This window comes from Lithobates pipiens, unplaced genomic scaffold (genome assembly GCF_037356315.1).
Source record: "Lithobates pipiens isolate NorthernLeopardFrog02 unplaced genomic scaffold, aLitPip1_a1.2 Scaffold_8, whole genome shotgun sequence".
Classification (NCBI taxonomy): domain Eukaryota; kingdom Metazoa; phylum Chordata; class Amphibia; order Anura; family Ranidae; genus Lithobates; species Lithobates pipiens.
Genome location: NW_027507903.1, coordinates 98,520,879 through 98,535,063, shown reverse-complemented (window position 1 = coordinate 98,535,063; position 14,185 = coordinate 98,520,879). Strand labels below are relative to the sequence as shown.

General features: G+C 37.5%; 1 protein-coding gene across 4 annotated transcripts in view; it reads left to right on the top strand.

The window, feature by feature from the left end:
- BNIP2 (BCL2 interacting protein 2) overlaps positions 1–12,267 on the top strand; it is a 110,067-nt gene extending 97,800 nt beyond the window's left edge. For 2 of the 4 annotated variants that reach the window (XM_077472805.1, XM_077472807.1), the window contains 2 exons: positions 2,226–2,261; positions 6,127–12,267. In XM_077472805.1, the coding sequence (XP_077328931.1) occupies positions 2,226–2,261; positions 6,127–6,178 (88 nt within the window). In that variant the 3' untranslated portion in view covers positions 6,179–12,267. The remainder of the gene's footprint in view (positions 1–2,225; positions 2,262–6,126) is intronic. The other 2 variants (XM_077472806.1, XM_077472808.1) reach the window with 1 other exon arrangement.
- The last annotated feature ends 1,918 nt before the right edge of the window (positions 12,268–14,185 follow it).

Sequence of the window (14,185 nt, the reverse complement as noted above, 5' to 3'; positions counted from 1 at the left end):
CCACATACGTAAGTAGCGCCGCATATGAAAACGGTGTTCAAACCACACATGTGAGGTATCTCCGCGATCGGTAGAGTGAGAGCAATCATTCTAGCAATAGACCTCCTCTGTAGCGTAGGGTAAAAGTTTGTCGCCATTCCACGAGCAGGTGCAATTTTGAAGCATGACATGTTGGGTATCAATAAAAAAATAATTGGGCTCATTTTACTGCGGTCTTATTTTTTATTCAAAAAAGTTAATTTTTTTCCAAAAAAAAGTGCGCTTGTAAGACCGCTGCGCAAATACGGTGTGAAAAAAGTATTGAAATGACTGCCATTTTATTCTATAGGGTGTTCAAAAAAATATATAATGTTTGGGGGTTCTAAGTAATTTTCTAGCAAAACAAATGTTTTAACCATGTGAACACCAAAATTTCAAAACGAGGCCTGGTCCTTAAGTGGTTAAAGAAGCCTTGCTGGCCAACATAGAGAAAGGAAGAAAATTGGAAAAGGAGAAGTAATGGCCAAATGGCAGAGGCATTAAACTACAAGACACTTTTAAAATGCGAGCCTTGTCACACCGTTGGGTTTCTCAGTGGCTGTTACACACCCCTTAGTTGGATTGTTTATTTTGTGTCCTTTGGAATGAAATTTCACTTATCTCTGTGCTATTGACCTTATGTGCTGCTAGCTAACAAACTTGAGGCGTGACAGTTGAGGGCAGGGGATGGTTTAAAGGGTTATTGTTTGTGTCCAAACATTCAGCAGTATAACCCATATGTTCAACAATTGCCACATTCCTTGCCCTCAATGGATTTAATGAAAATAGATTTCTCAGCAGGTATAAAAATCCTTCTTCTTTTTTTTTTTTTTTTTCCCCCCTTCTCCTTTTGCGTTGTTACTGGTCCATATTTACCCAGTTCAGCCTCAGAAGGATTTGCTCCCTTACTGACCAGGCCATTTTTTTGCGATCCAGCACTGCGTCGCTTTAACCGACAATTGCTCGGAGGGATGTACCCCCCACAGTTTTCTTTGGGTGGTTTTTGATCGCCTCTGCGGTTTTTCTTTTTTGCACTATAAACAAAGAGACAATTGGTTTGTGCAAGTTATAGCGTCTACAAAATAGGGAATAGATGTATGTGTGTATTTGTGTGTGTTTTTTTTTTTTTTTTTTTTTTTTTTTTTTTACACTGGTGATGTTGGCGATCAACAATTTTTATTGGGACTGTGACATTGCAGCGGACAGATCAGACACTTTTGACACTTTTTTGGGACCATTGACATTTATACAGCAGTCAGAGCTATAAAAATGCACTGATTACGGTGTAAATGTCACTGGCAGGGAAGGGGTTAACACTAAGGGGTGATCAAGGGGTTAACTGTGTTCCCTGCTAGGTGTTTCTAACTGTGGGGGGATGAGACTCGCTGAAGGAGGAGACTATTTGCATCTCTTCTCCCCTGACAGAACTGGGCTTTGTGTGTTTACACACACACATATCCCCATTCTTGTTCTCTTGACCGCCAGCCATGCGCATTGGGTCTCCTGCCGTGCAACTGCGCATGCCTGCTAAGGCTCTTAAAGGAGGCCCCCCCCTGTTTCCTGTAAGTACTGCAGCCCATTAAAATGAGCTGAAAGTGGTTGTAAACCTCAGACATGAAATATGAACAAACCCTATCATTATGCAATGTGTGCTAAGTGAGCACAGCCTCATTTCTCTGCTATAAGCATAAATCACTTCTTACGAGTTTTCCTGACACCAAGAGAAAGAAGGTAACATGGAAGGGACCTCCAGCAGACTGACAGTCTCAGCTCTGTTTTGTGTGAAGCGGGGGTCTCCCCTCTCCTCCAATCAACTCAGAGCTCTCCTCACTGCTGTAACTTCACCTCTCTAGCCCCTGCTTTTTAGAGCTGGCCTTAGAATGGATGTAGTGAAAAGACGGCTGTAGATAAACAGGTACAATTTTTATATAGGTGGATTTTTTTCCTCTGTGCATCACCAGAGGCCAGTCGATTCACTGTTATATATGTAAGGGTTTACAATCACTTTAAACTATGAAAAAAAGGTTCTCATTTAATACCTTGATGGGGTGAATTTAAACTCTTTAAAGCAAAGTATTGCAGTATATGTAGATATCTATGTTGTGGTTCTTGATATACACGTGTGAATTATGATACTAGTATAACTTTTCTATCCTAAACAGTTTATTAATTTTCTATTTACTGAATTCCAACTCTTTCCTACTAAGGTATGACGAAGGAAAATGTAAAAAGAAAAACAAAAGGTATCTGTACACCTTTTAATAGGCTGCACAAAGACAAGTCCATCTTCTGCACTAACTAACCCTTCCCCTATTGGTTGGCTTACAGAATACCATATTGCATAAGTAAATATTAAACATGCACCATAGACATAGCCTACCACTGTGACCATTATTGCTTTAAATATAATTATCGGCCTATGTAAACAAGATTCCTTTTAGTTTGCTGTAAATTACTCATGCACCTGGAATGGCATCTTTTAATGCATCGTTGGACCGAAATATTAATACAGTGCACATGCATTCCACCTTGTTTTTCTAAGAGAATGTTCAGCATGTGTTTAGTCAATTTTACAATTAATACCGCATGACTCTTCCTTTCTTGTTATGTTATATATTTTAGTGAGCAGAAATAAATTAAAAAATTGCTTGTATAGTGTAATGTTTGTATTTGCTGTGCACAAGGGTTCAAGCTAACCAATACTTCACAATGGAGAATGTTTCCCCTCCCAGTTTCGCACAATCGCATTAGCTTTCATGCAGCCGATTGTCAGTGATCTAACTTATATCCAACTTGCAGTTTTCTTTTGCCTGTAATTAAAATGCTATATCCACAATCGCACAGCTTGCATGAGCTACATTTCATTAACCAAAATTTGGCATCAACAATGCACCACTTAATTGAAAGGCTAAATCAATTCAGATATCCGATACTATCCCAATTACACATTGCCGTCGCTTTTAAGACGATTACTTTTTTTTATTTTTATACTCCATTAGTTATATTACTTTATGGATTTATTTTAATCTTTTTATTTTCAAGGCTGTACATTGACATTGCTGCATTTGTAGTATGTGAAACTATTGGATCCTATTAAGTGTGTATACTTAAACTGAAATCTTGTTTGTGTGTGTGTTAGTTTTCAGTATTTTACAAATGTTATTAAGCTGGACAGAAATATACTTAAGAGCAGCATGAAGGCTGCTTGGAAGGTGCAGGTCTCATTCAGAAGCAACATAAAATAATCATGTCATAGGTAGTCAAATTTAAGGTAAGCTATCTTGAAAGTGACAATTTTATATAGTGAAACTAATCAGTGACCTCCCTTACACAATGCTAATAATTAAACCCCATTACCCAGGTTGAATGGCCACTAGCACTTTATAGGTGTGTTCACCTTCCAACCCCTGTATGTTGTAAAATTATTTTTATATATATATATATATATATATATATATATATATATATATATATATATATATATATATATATATATATATATATATATATATTATACACACATACAGTGCAATAAAGTGTAAATTGAACTAATGACTGAGTGCATAGACATGAATATCATGAACACGTGAAATGCAAATCAATTTTGCAATGACGTGTACCACATAGCAATATAAATTTCTCAAATGTCCAACGCCTTGAATAACAAATATAAGAAATCCTGTGATGTGAAGTACTACTCTGACAATTTTTCTATCATCACGATGCTCCTGCTGACCCACCACTATTATGTGAAGTGTTCACTCACCTCAACTTTCTGATCCCACCACAGAGCCAGAAAGATCCCTGCTTTGGGGAATGTAGAAAGATCTCCTTATCTCCTTGTCTCCTTATCTTCCAATGCATGGGTATAACTGACCCCTTTCCTCTTCACTCCTCTGCATAACACATCACAAAATAAAAAACAAAAACCATAGTGCTCTCTGTATTCTCACATTTTATTGAAAATATACTAGATTAAAAAAACTGACAAGAAGTAGCAGGATAACAAGCATGGAAAATTCAGCTCACCATAATGGTGATCGCGACTGGATGTCACAGGCTTCGGCTATACCCCCCTATACAAGTTACACCCTCTGGGAAAAGTGATAATACCTAATGATGTAGTAGACACAAACTGCACCATTAAATGTAACTTTAGTATGCTTTAGTACCACCATTTATTGCTTGCATGAAATCTTTCTCAAAATCGGGGATTCGACAAGTCTGTGCACAACCCAATTAATTTCTTGCAATGGCACTGCGCATTGTAATATGGGCTATGAACTTGTGTATAGCATATGTGAATTGCACACATATGTTCCAATTACACAACCGGTGCCATTTGTTTAAGAAATTGGGATTGCGCTTGGGGCATGCTGAGCCTTGTTTTCAGGCTACAGCTGTACCTGCTGGTGTTAAATAGTTGCTTGGCCCCAAATTTAGACTAGACTAATTATAGTTTAGCTTCTTTAATGAACAGCTTTAGTCTCATTAAATGCAAGATACTGGTACTCGTTAAATATAACCAGAAAACACACCTGCCTATCTATTTTTGTATGATATCTAGTGTTTCCTTCAGGAGCTTAATGCATTAAAAAATGTCTGTCTTATTGCTCAATATCCTATGAAGTCCCATTGTAGCTAAATCAGAAAAGGCTTCAAACAGGCTGCTAACTAAATGGCTTAAAATAATGCATTTGCTAAGGCAAAACATAATAGCATAGTCCCATTTTCTAAAATTGTAACGCAGTTGAGGCTGTGTGGCCTTTTGAATGAAGTGGGTACTGTATGTAGTTTTACCACACACACACCAAAAAGCACATTCAACTTTTTCTTTTTTTTTGTAAAACATGAGCCCCTGTGTGGATTAATCTACCGTATTTTCCGGCGTGTAAGACAACCTTTTACACTAAAAAAAACAGCCAAAAAGCGGGGGTCGTCTTATACGCCGGGTATAAAGCAAAGCTGTCTTGTATGCAAGCCGCCCGCTGCATAACATCCCTCTGGATGCTTGCTGAATGTGCAGTAATACTGTATACACCACTGAGCCAATCCTGGCAAGCAATGTATTCTATTAGTGAATACAAAGCCTGCTCGGATTGGAGTAACCACCTCTGCCAATCCGAGCAGGCTACATACGGTAGCCTGCTCTGATTGGCTTTGAGAGTCAGAGGCGCGGGCTGATGATGTTACAGCCCCTGCCAATCCGAGTAGGCGTTGTATTCATTAATAGAATACTTTGCTCGCTGTGATTGGCTTAGCGCAGTATACTGTATGTTAACTGTTACACAAAGCTACTGAACATACGGCATTACCGCACATCCAGCAGGCTGACAGGTCGGAAGGGGGTCGTCTTATACGGCATGTATAGCACAAATCCAACATTTAAAATGGAAGATTAGGGGGTCGTCTTATATGCCCAGCCGCCTTATACGCCGGCAAATACGGTAGATATTTTTAGAGTGGTTGTACCCTTGACATATGCTCACCATTGTGTGCATAAAAATCCATTCTAATGGTTATGGAATTGACATCATAATCTATACTGTTTATCATGGTCTTTACAGCTCCCCATTTTCAGTGAATCGCATTAGGAAAATAACATGCAGCACTTTAGTGCCCATTTGTAATACTGGAACGTTTCTGTAGCCTTGGTTCTGAGGCGCTTCTATTGAGGCCAAGTGGAACCGTTTGCATTTTCCAAAGTTAGTTTACTAGTGTTCAACCTTTTCAGGTCTGGAAATGTTACTTGGTATTGATAAGTTATATTGTGTGAATCATGCATGTCCTAAACATTGTTTGCAATTTGTCCTTGATGAGAGAAACTGGTCTAACCTTGTGTGATTTGGTTCTTGGAGTCTACAAAACACCAAAAGGTAACCTCAAGCATGCTCAGCTGTGGCAAGCATAATAATTTGTCTTAATGCTTTAAGACTTGATGAATCACCAGAGATTCTTCAGGTTTTTTTTTATGACTATCCAATAAATAGTTTTTGATCACCATATATGTAACACTGATGACACTGAAAACAAAAGAAGAATTTTATAGTCTCATAAGATATTTTAAATTCACCAAGTGTAATTTTCCTGTATTTATTCTTCTACTAGGATTGACAAGGATCTTAACAAGAAGAGTGAAGACCCAGTCACTGAGCAATAATACTGTAGATGTCTGACAAAACTAAAGACCGTCCAACAAGTAGTTGAAGAATGTCTGTCTGTTTCTTCTATTTGCAGTATCTAGTTGTATAGTTTTCATGTTACAAAAGGTGCCTTTTCAGCAGTGACTGTGGGATCTATCCTCAAGAACTGAAACCCCCCATGGAAACAGACTGTTACAAGACAACACAGGCATCCAACACCGTTGCAATATATACTTTTACAAAATGTTGCTGGTGCCCTACATATTAAACATTTGTGTAACTGATTTTGGGTTCCAAGCAATGTATGAGAAGTTAGTGGCAGGAGTACCCACCGTGGTTACTTATAATTTGGAGTCAGGGCTCCATCTGCCGAATGCTGCACAGTGTTTGCAAAACTGGTCATTGATTTTGAATCATTGCATACAGGTATATGGCAACACAAGGGTATGGTGGATTGACTTGCTTGAGCTCCTGTATGCACTTTTTGCCATATTATTTTATTTGCTTAGTGTCTAACACCTAGAAACAGGTGATTTATCAGTATGTTCTTTTGGTTTAGAGAAGGTGATAAGTGCTTTGAGTATTGTTGTAGTAGAAAATACTAAGATCTATCACAGGTAATATTGCAGTGTGGGTCACATAGTGTATAGGGGTTTTAGAATAGAATGTGACAGCGTCCGTTTTCAGAAAATTTAAATTATTAGTCACAGCAGTATTTGAGCAGTTAATGGGTTGTCCCTTGGTGGGCTTTTTGCACTTTAGTAAACCTAGCCCACATCCTTGCTGCATATCACAAATCTATTATAACGGAGACATGGAAGCTCTTGAAAATGTATTGTTTCTTTTTAAGAGGGCTCATCTGCATTTTTATAAGACTGATTATTTTTCATATATCATATGGCTAGACTGAAGCATACAAAATGCTGTCAGCTGTTATTTGCCACATACAACTATTTTTTAGTTATGTCAATTCTTTAAATGGTAGCACAGTAGATTTCTTAAGGCAAATTCCTCTAAGTAAGGGCTATGACACACTGCCAATTTTATACAAGAAATTTGTAGCAGCCACTTATTTCTCATAATTTTATGTAGCAAATTGTGGCAGGCTGTGGTACATGCAGCTATAAATCAGATGTTACATATTCATCACCAGCTACGTTGGATAACAGCAGCTAAGAAGCCTGTTGACTGTCGGCTCTACTTCACGTTTTCTCAACAGGATTCCAAATGAGAACGGTTTGAAGCTATTGCATGTGTGACATTGCCCTTTTAAAACCATTGAGTTAACGTGCATAGGTTTGACGTGAAATCACTTTATACCTAGTGATGTTTTCTAAAATGTAACCCCCAAAAGTTGTCACTTAAAAACCGAATCTGTGTCTTTAATGTCTGCCATCTATATGCACAGTCCAGGTTATGTATAGTGTTATGAGACCTGAATGTTTCCTGATAAGCTGTTCACTTTGCAATTTTAATTATGCAGTCAGTGTATATTTTGATAATTATTGGGTCTCATTCACACATTTCCTCAAGCTGCAATGACAGGTGTGTGCAAAGAGCTACTATATGTGGACTATTCACACAGCCAACAGTTGCCTGTGGTTAGACACAGATGATTATGGCTGAAAGCTAGAGCTGCATGATTCTGGCTAAAATGAAAATTTAAAAAAAAAGATTTTTTTTGCTTAGAAGATGGATCGCGATTCTCGCGGCGTAACATCTTTCACATTAAAATAAACAAAATTGGGCTAACTTTACTTTACTTTTTTTTTTTTTTTTTTTTTTTTTTTTATTCATTGAAGTGAATTTTTTTCCCAAAAAATTGCATTAGAAAGACCGCTGGGCAAATACAGTGCGACATAAAATATTGCAGTAATTGCCATTTTATTCCCTAGGGTCTCTGCTAAAATATATATAATGTTTGGGGGTTCCAAGTAACTTAAAGAAGTGTCAGAAAAAGATTTAGACTTTAAGTGGTTAAACTTCCTGCATTTACAGAAACTTGGCAGTCTGCCCCAATTATCTATTTACACAGACGTTCTATCCCTTTGATCTAAGAAGGAAGCTTAGTTACAATGTTACAAGTTAAAAAATAAAAAATAAAAAAAACTTGGCAGACTGCATGGAAGTTTTTCTTTTGACAGCTGAGTGAGCAGATAGTTTCTCCACTTGTTTATATGCAAGAATCAGCAACCTCTGCAGGAGAGATAGTCAGAGGGGGTGAATCGAGATCACGATTAATACATTTATAATAAATAACAATTGTGCAGCTCTACTAAAAGCAGACAGACATCTGTTCTTAACCACAGGTCACAGATGGCTGTGGCCACCATGAGCTGGCGTTGCATTGTATGGGCTTTGCAGCAGCTCTTTGCACACGCTCGTCATCCCAGCAACAGGAGTTTGCAAAAATCTCACCAGGAAAAAAAAAGCGTGTGCTAACGGTAGTGTGAAATAGGTCTCAGACAGTTTCCACTGGCTTTTTGTGGGCAAATGCCACGTTTGACATCAGTTTGAGATACTTCTGAGTTCAATCAGAATTTTTTTACAGGTGACCTGCAGTGGACTTCCTTCTGGCCTGCGTTTGACCTACTTCAAGCTACTTTTGCATTCTCATAGACTTGTATTGGGGGGAGAAACCTTTGTGAAATCAACAAAAGCCTGTTGACACTGGCCCTTAAGATGCCCATACATTATACAGTTGTCTTATTCAATTTGCTTTTGAGTTACTTTCAACTGTGTAGTTTAAGGGCCTGCCTAATTGCATACACATTGAACTTATTTAGATTTGACATCATATTATATGGTTTTGGTAAATATAGGAAAACTGTACAATAAAGTTGTATATTGTATAGCCAGTCTTATCCCCTCCCATAAAGTACACTACCAACAAATTGTGTGTGTACCCATACACCTTTATATATGTTTACAATTTAGGGCTGATGAGATGTAGTGCAAAAAGCAATAATTATGTGCTGTAGCACATAGCAACAATACAAATTTAAATTAATGGAAAGCGTTTCAGCAAAAAAGATTAAATTCTGATTGGCTACTGCACACATTAAATAAACCCATGTGTTCTCTGCATCTCATTGACTACATTGGATGGGATCCACACGTATGTCTATATTTGCACTTTGAGTATAAAGAACTTTACTTTCAATAACATTTCCAAATTGAAGAAATATGTTGTATCAGAAATTTTAAAGCCGTGCTTAAATATAATGCGAACATTATATGGGCTTTGGATATATTATACACATTTGAGAGAAATGCCTTTGACGGCAAGTGATGTCCTGCCTGTTATTGGCTGTTGATTTTAGGCATTTGATGTTGTAACTGACTTTTAGTACTTTGGAAGAAAAGAATGTTTAATGGTTTTATAAAAGTGTCATTAAAATATAAGATGGAATTTTAATCTTGTTTTGTTCCAGAGATGGAATTCAATATGCACAACAAATTCCACCTTTTATAAGGTACCTGTTACACTGACATGCGTGAACCACTGTATAGGACGATTGATGGCATAGACCTGCTTGGTTAACCTGTATTCATAAACCTACTCCAATGCAGGCACCAAATGGTGTTCACATGTAGTCTTTATCTCCCCATGTGCCCTGATTCCTAGTTTTGTTTGAAATGGAGTGGACATGGCGGCCACACAGAAGTCAAGAAAATGGCATTAAAGAATAAAAAAAGTGCATCAAGGCTGCTAGTGAATAAATGAAGCAATACATTTACATATTTAGAGTTTCCAAAGGGGGATGTTTTGGCTTTAAAACTTCAATACTAGCACCAGTCTGCTCCGGCACATTTCTTTGTGTAGGTTTCAGTCTTGTGGATGCTTTAAATACTAGGGCGGGGTTTCTCAACCAGGGTTCCTCCAAAGATTGCTAAGGGCTCCTTGAGCAATATAGGGCTTCTGGGATGAGTTCCCACTGATACCATTGATCTTTTTAGCTATTTCTAAAAGGGGTAATTCTTCCCAGTAACGACAAGTGTAAGGAGCCGCCTTCTCTGAACACCACACCAATGTATCATGAGTTGTAGATATAGGAATTTTTAGTAGGGGTTCTCTGAGACCGGAAAGTTATTTTTAAGAGTTCCTCCACGTTGAAAAGGTTGAGAGGCTGGTCTAGGATGATGTAGCAAAGTTTTTACACTTCCCTCATCGTGCTAAGCTTTGGCCCAACTGCTCCATTGTGTCCTAGCTGAACACTACCAGAAAGAATTGAAATGTGTTCTTTATAGCACCCTAAATTTGGAGTGCATGTAAAGGTGTGAACAAGTACTACTAATTCTAGACCATATTCAGTCATTTTTTTATTTTATATTTTCTATGGATGTCTGTCTCAACCCCCAAATTGATTGTATTTGCTTAATCTTGAAGAGCACACCTATCGCCATAAAAATTGATATTCGTAAGCTGGAGTGGTTTTGCTTTTTGTAAACAGACCCATCTTGGATGCTGCATGGTCATCATAAGTTGCACCCAGGCTTTAACAAAGTGTACAGGCAGAGGATTTGTGTTGTAGACCGTTGATCTAAAGTGATAGACGCACAATATGGTAAAGAGCGTAAAGTACTGCTTTTAACACATCTAGGGTGTAAACTGTTTAATACATTAAATGGTTAAACCATCCATATCTGATATATTTATAGTATTTGATAGAGTTGAGATCTCAGTGCCTAGAATTCTTGGGATTACTATGCTCCTGCTGTAGTTTTGAGGGAGATGCATTCCCCCTGCCTGAATTTACTTTATATGGTGTAAAATGCAACATAAGCGAGAACACCTTTGCTATAGCAGGAGGATTGACCCTCGTGGGAGAGCGTGTGCTTGATTTACTAAAGGAAAATCTACTGTGCGCTGCAAGGGCACTTGCTCTAGAGCTTTAGTAGATTGGGTATTCTTTGCAAATGAAGCTTTACCTAATCACGTGCAAGGAAACTAAAATGTAAAAAAAAAAAAGTTTTGCTTGCAAATGATTGGGTGATAGAAATCTTTAGTACATCTACCTCTGTAGGTGGCTAGGAACAGACAACAGGGTTGATTTTACTGAAGGCAAATATACTGTGCACAACATTTGCTTTAGATCTTCGTAAATGAGAGAAACTTCTGCCGATTGGTATCGTCCAATCATGTGCAAGCAAAAATACTATATAACTAATTATATATATATATATATATATATATATATATATATAATATTTATATATTTTATTATTTCCTTGCATGAGATTTGTTTGCAAACTGAAGCTTTACCTTATTTACTAAGCTCTGGTGCAAGTGTACAGTATTTAGTAAATCAACCTACATGTTTTGCAGGGAGAACTTGCCAATGGCCCACCTCTAAGCGATATAAGAAACAATCATATGAGCCCACTGAATGCTCTATATGGACTAGACCATTTTACTGCAGCTTCACTGCTTCAATTAGGATGTTTTTTTTTGTTTTGTTTTTTTACTTTGTGGTGACAACGCTAGCCACCTCTGGCATATCTTGATATTCTTCAGGGAAATGACTGGCTATAAGGGAATGGTCCCTTTGAAACCTGGATCCCAAAAGTATTGTAACAGTAAATAGTTTTATTAAAATGTAACACCTGTTAGTTGCTTTGTGAATGTTACAGGCCTGCTGGAAGCAAATGAAACTGATGCTGTCTTTTACTTGTTTACCATATTACCTACCTTTTTTTAATATTAGAATTGTTTTATGTATTTTATGTGCAAAACCCATTGTTTATGTATATAGCAAAAACGCTTGCAACTTTTACCTGGAGAATGCATGTTCTTAAATTACATATTTATATTCATAAAAAGAAAAGGACAGAGCTAATATATATTTTTATGGATTTTTGTGAAGTATATTTTATATTGTGCTCCTGTCCCCCTTAGCAGGCAAGTGCTCGGACCTTTTATAGACTGTAAAGAACACCTGATCTAGCTGGAGTGAGGTTGTTGGCGGGTGTATTGCTGTTCTCACATATATATGTAAATTGTGAAATAGCTCATCTAATATCCATTTGTACTGGGCAGGTAAAATATGTATAACTGTGCAAAAAGACTGGTTCATTTTTATTTAATAAACATCAAATACAGATATTAGTAGTTTTAACGATTATTTTTCAGTATCTGATTTGTAGAGGGCAGTATAAGCAATGGGATTTTTTTTTCAAGGAACTTTATGTATAAGCAACTAAAAATGTCTTGCCTAGAATATACTGTATTGATTATAGAGAGTTATGGCTTTAATAAGGAAAAAAAGAGCAAAGTTTAGCAACCTATAGCAGCTAAGTGGTAGATATTTAGTGGTTTGACTTTAAAGTAATACTAAACACACACTGTTTAATTTACATTGTCCCTTCTATTTATGTGAATGATGTCAATGTAATTTAATTAAAAAATAATCTAAGCCCCTTTTTCCTAATCGATATGCAACATGACCCAGCTCCTTCCCAATCTGTCTGCAAGGAAACATAAACAGGAGGAGCTACTAGTACTCTGTTGCTGGTCACATGTTCAAAATAGCCTTTGGAATACAAAGTAAAAGTTTCAGTAAACTGTATTAAATTGTCATAAGAATCTATATTTGAAATCAAATCTTCATTATTTTTTGCAAACATGGTGTTGGTGGATTTCTGCCAGTCACAGGCTGTTATACCCTTTAGCCTGTGTCTTATGATGTGGGATTAGTGATCCTTTAAGTGAGATCTGGTTACCATTAATTGCTAGACTTTTACATAAGTATCTGCATTACCTTACTATGCCTTACTAAGGACCAATAGTGTACTGTGGGCTGTACATGGCTAAAAGAAACCTGATTTGAATATTAAAAATTTAAATTAATATTTTTAGTCTGGAATTTTAATAGATTTTATTGTTTCATTAACTACCTTACAATTTCCCCGAAGATTCTCCGTGGCAGCCTACACATACAGCTTCTGGCTCTACCCTCCAAGCCAAATGGAACCAATCCTTAGGTTCTGACTGGAAGCCTATTTTTGCAGCTATACACTCTAAGGCACCAATCTATAATGCTTTAAAATACCTTTGGACAGCTAGGATTTAGAGTTGGGCGAGCAGTTCAGCCTGAGCAAAAATTAGACCTGAAACATTGCCTGTATGTATAGTGCAGTGTGTAATACAGCATTACATAACATTTAGCACTGTAGATACTATTTTTTTTATATATATATTTTTATAAAGTGTTTACATTTTTTGTTGGCTGCAGTCCTCAATTAAAAGTGCACCAATCATCAATTTTCACTCAAGTTCATCCAATCACACATTTCCCAGTTTCTATTCATTTTGGGTAATAACCCCTCCCCATCATGTCTGGGAGGCCAACAAGCAGAGGCAGACTTTACCATGCCACTATGAGAGGGCCAGCAACATCTGTCCACAGGCAAAGGTGGATGTGGTCCGTCCTCAGGCAGGGCATGTTTGTCTCGGATTAGTGATGTTGTCTATGCTATCCAGCCACAGCCTGCAGAGGAGGTGGTGGACTGGCTTACTAAACCAACCTCTGACCCAGCCGAACACTAGTGCGTAGTCCATCTCAGTGACTAATCGTCTGGTCATCTTGTTTAGGGGTTGCTGGGAGGTGTCTACACTCATGACCATGTTCCAGGTACAATTTGTGATACGTATTCATATCTCTACTGTTTACAGACTGCAAATATCCATATTATTGTTCAGCGTGAGATTTCCTTCAAGACAGACATGTCTCCAATGTCTAGTTTACCTAGAAGGAATAAGGGGCCCCAGTGGTTTCCCATATGATCTGACATAGAGGTGTCTGGACTTGTAATGTTACAAATTATCTGAGGAAACTAAATATGTCCATATTATGTCTGCTATTGTTACTTTGGAAGTTATGAAACATGCTGAAATGTCTTACTTATTCCACTGTTTAAGCTTATGCACTCAGTTATTTATGACCGTTATCTGCTGGCTCTCTGAATTGAGTGACAGTTTTACGATGGGCCTGGACATCCTGCCAGGCTGATATTGACTGTTT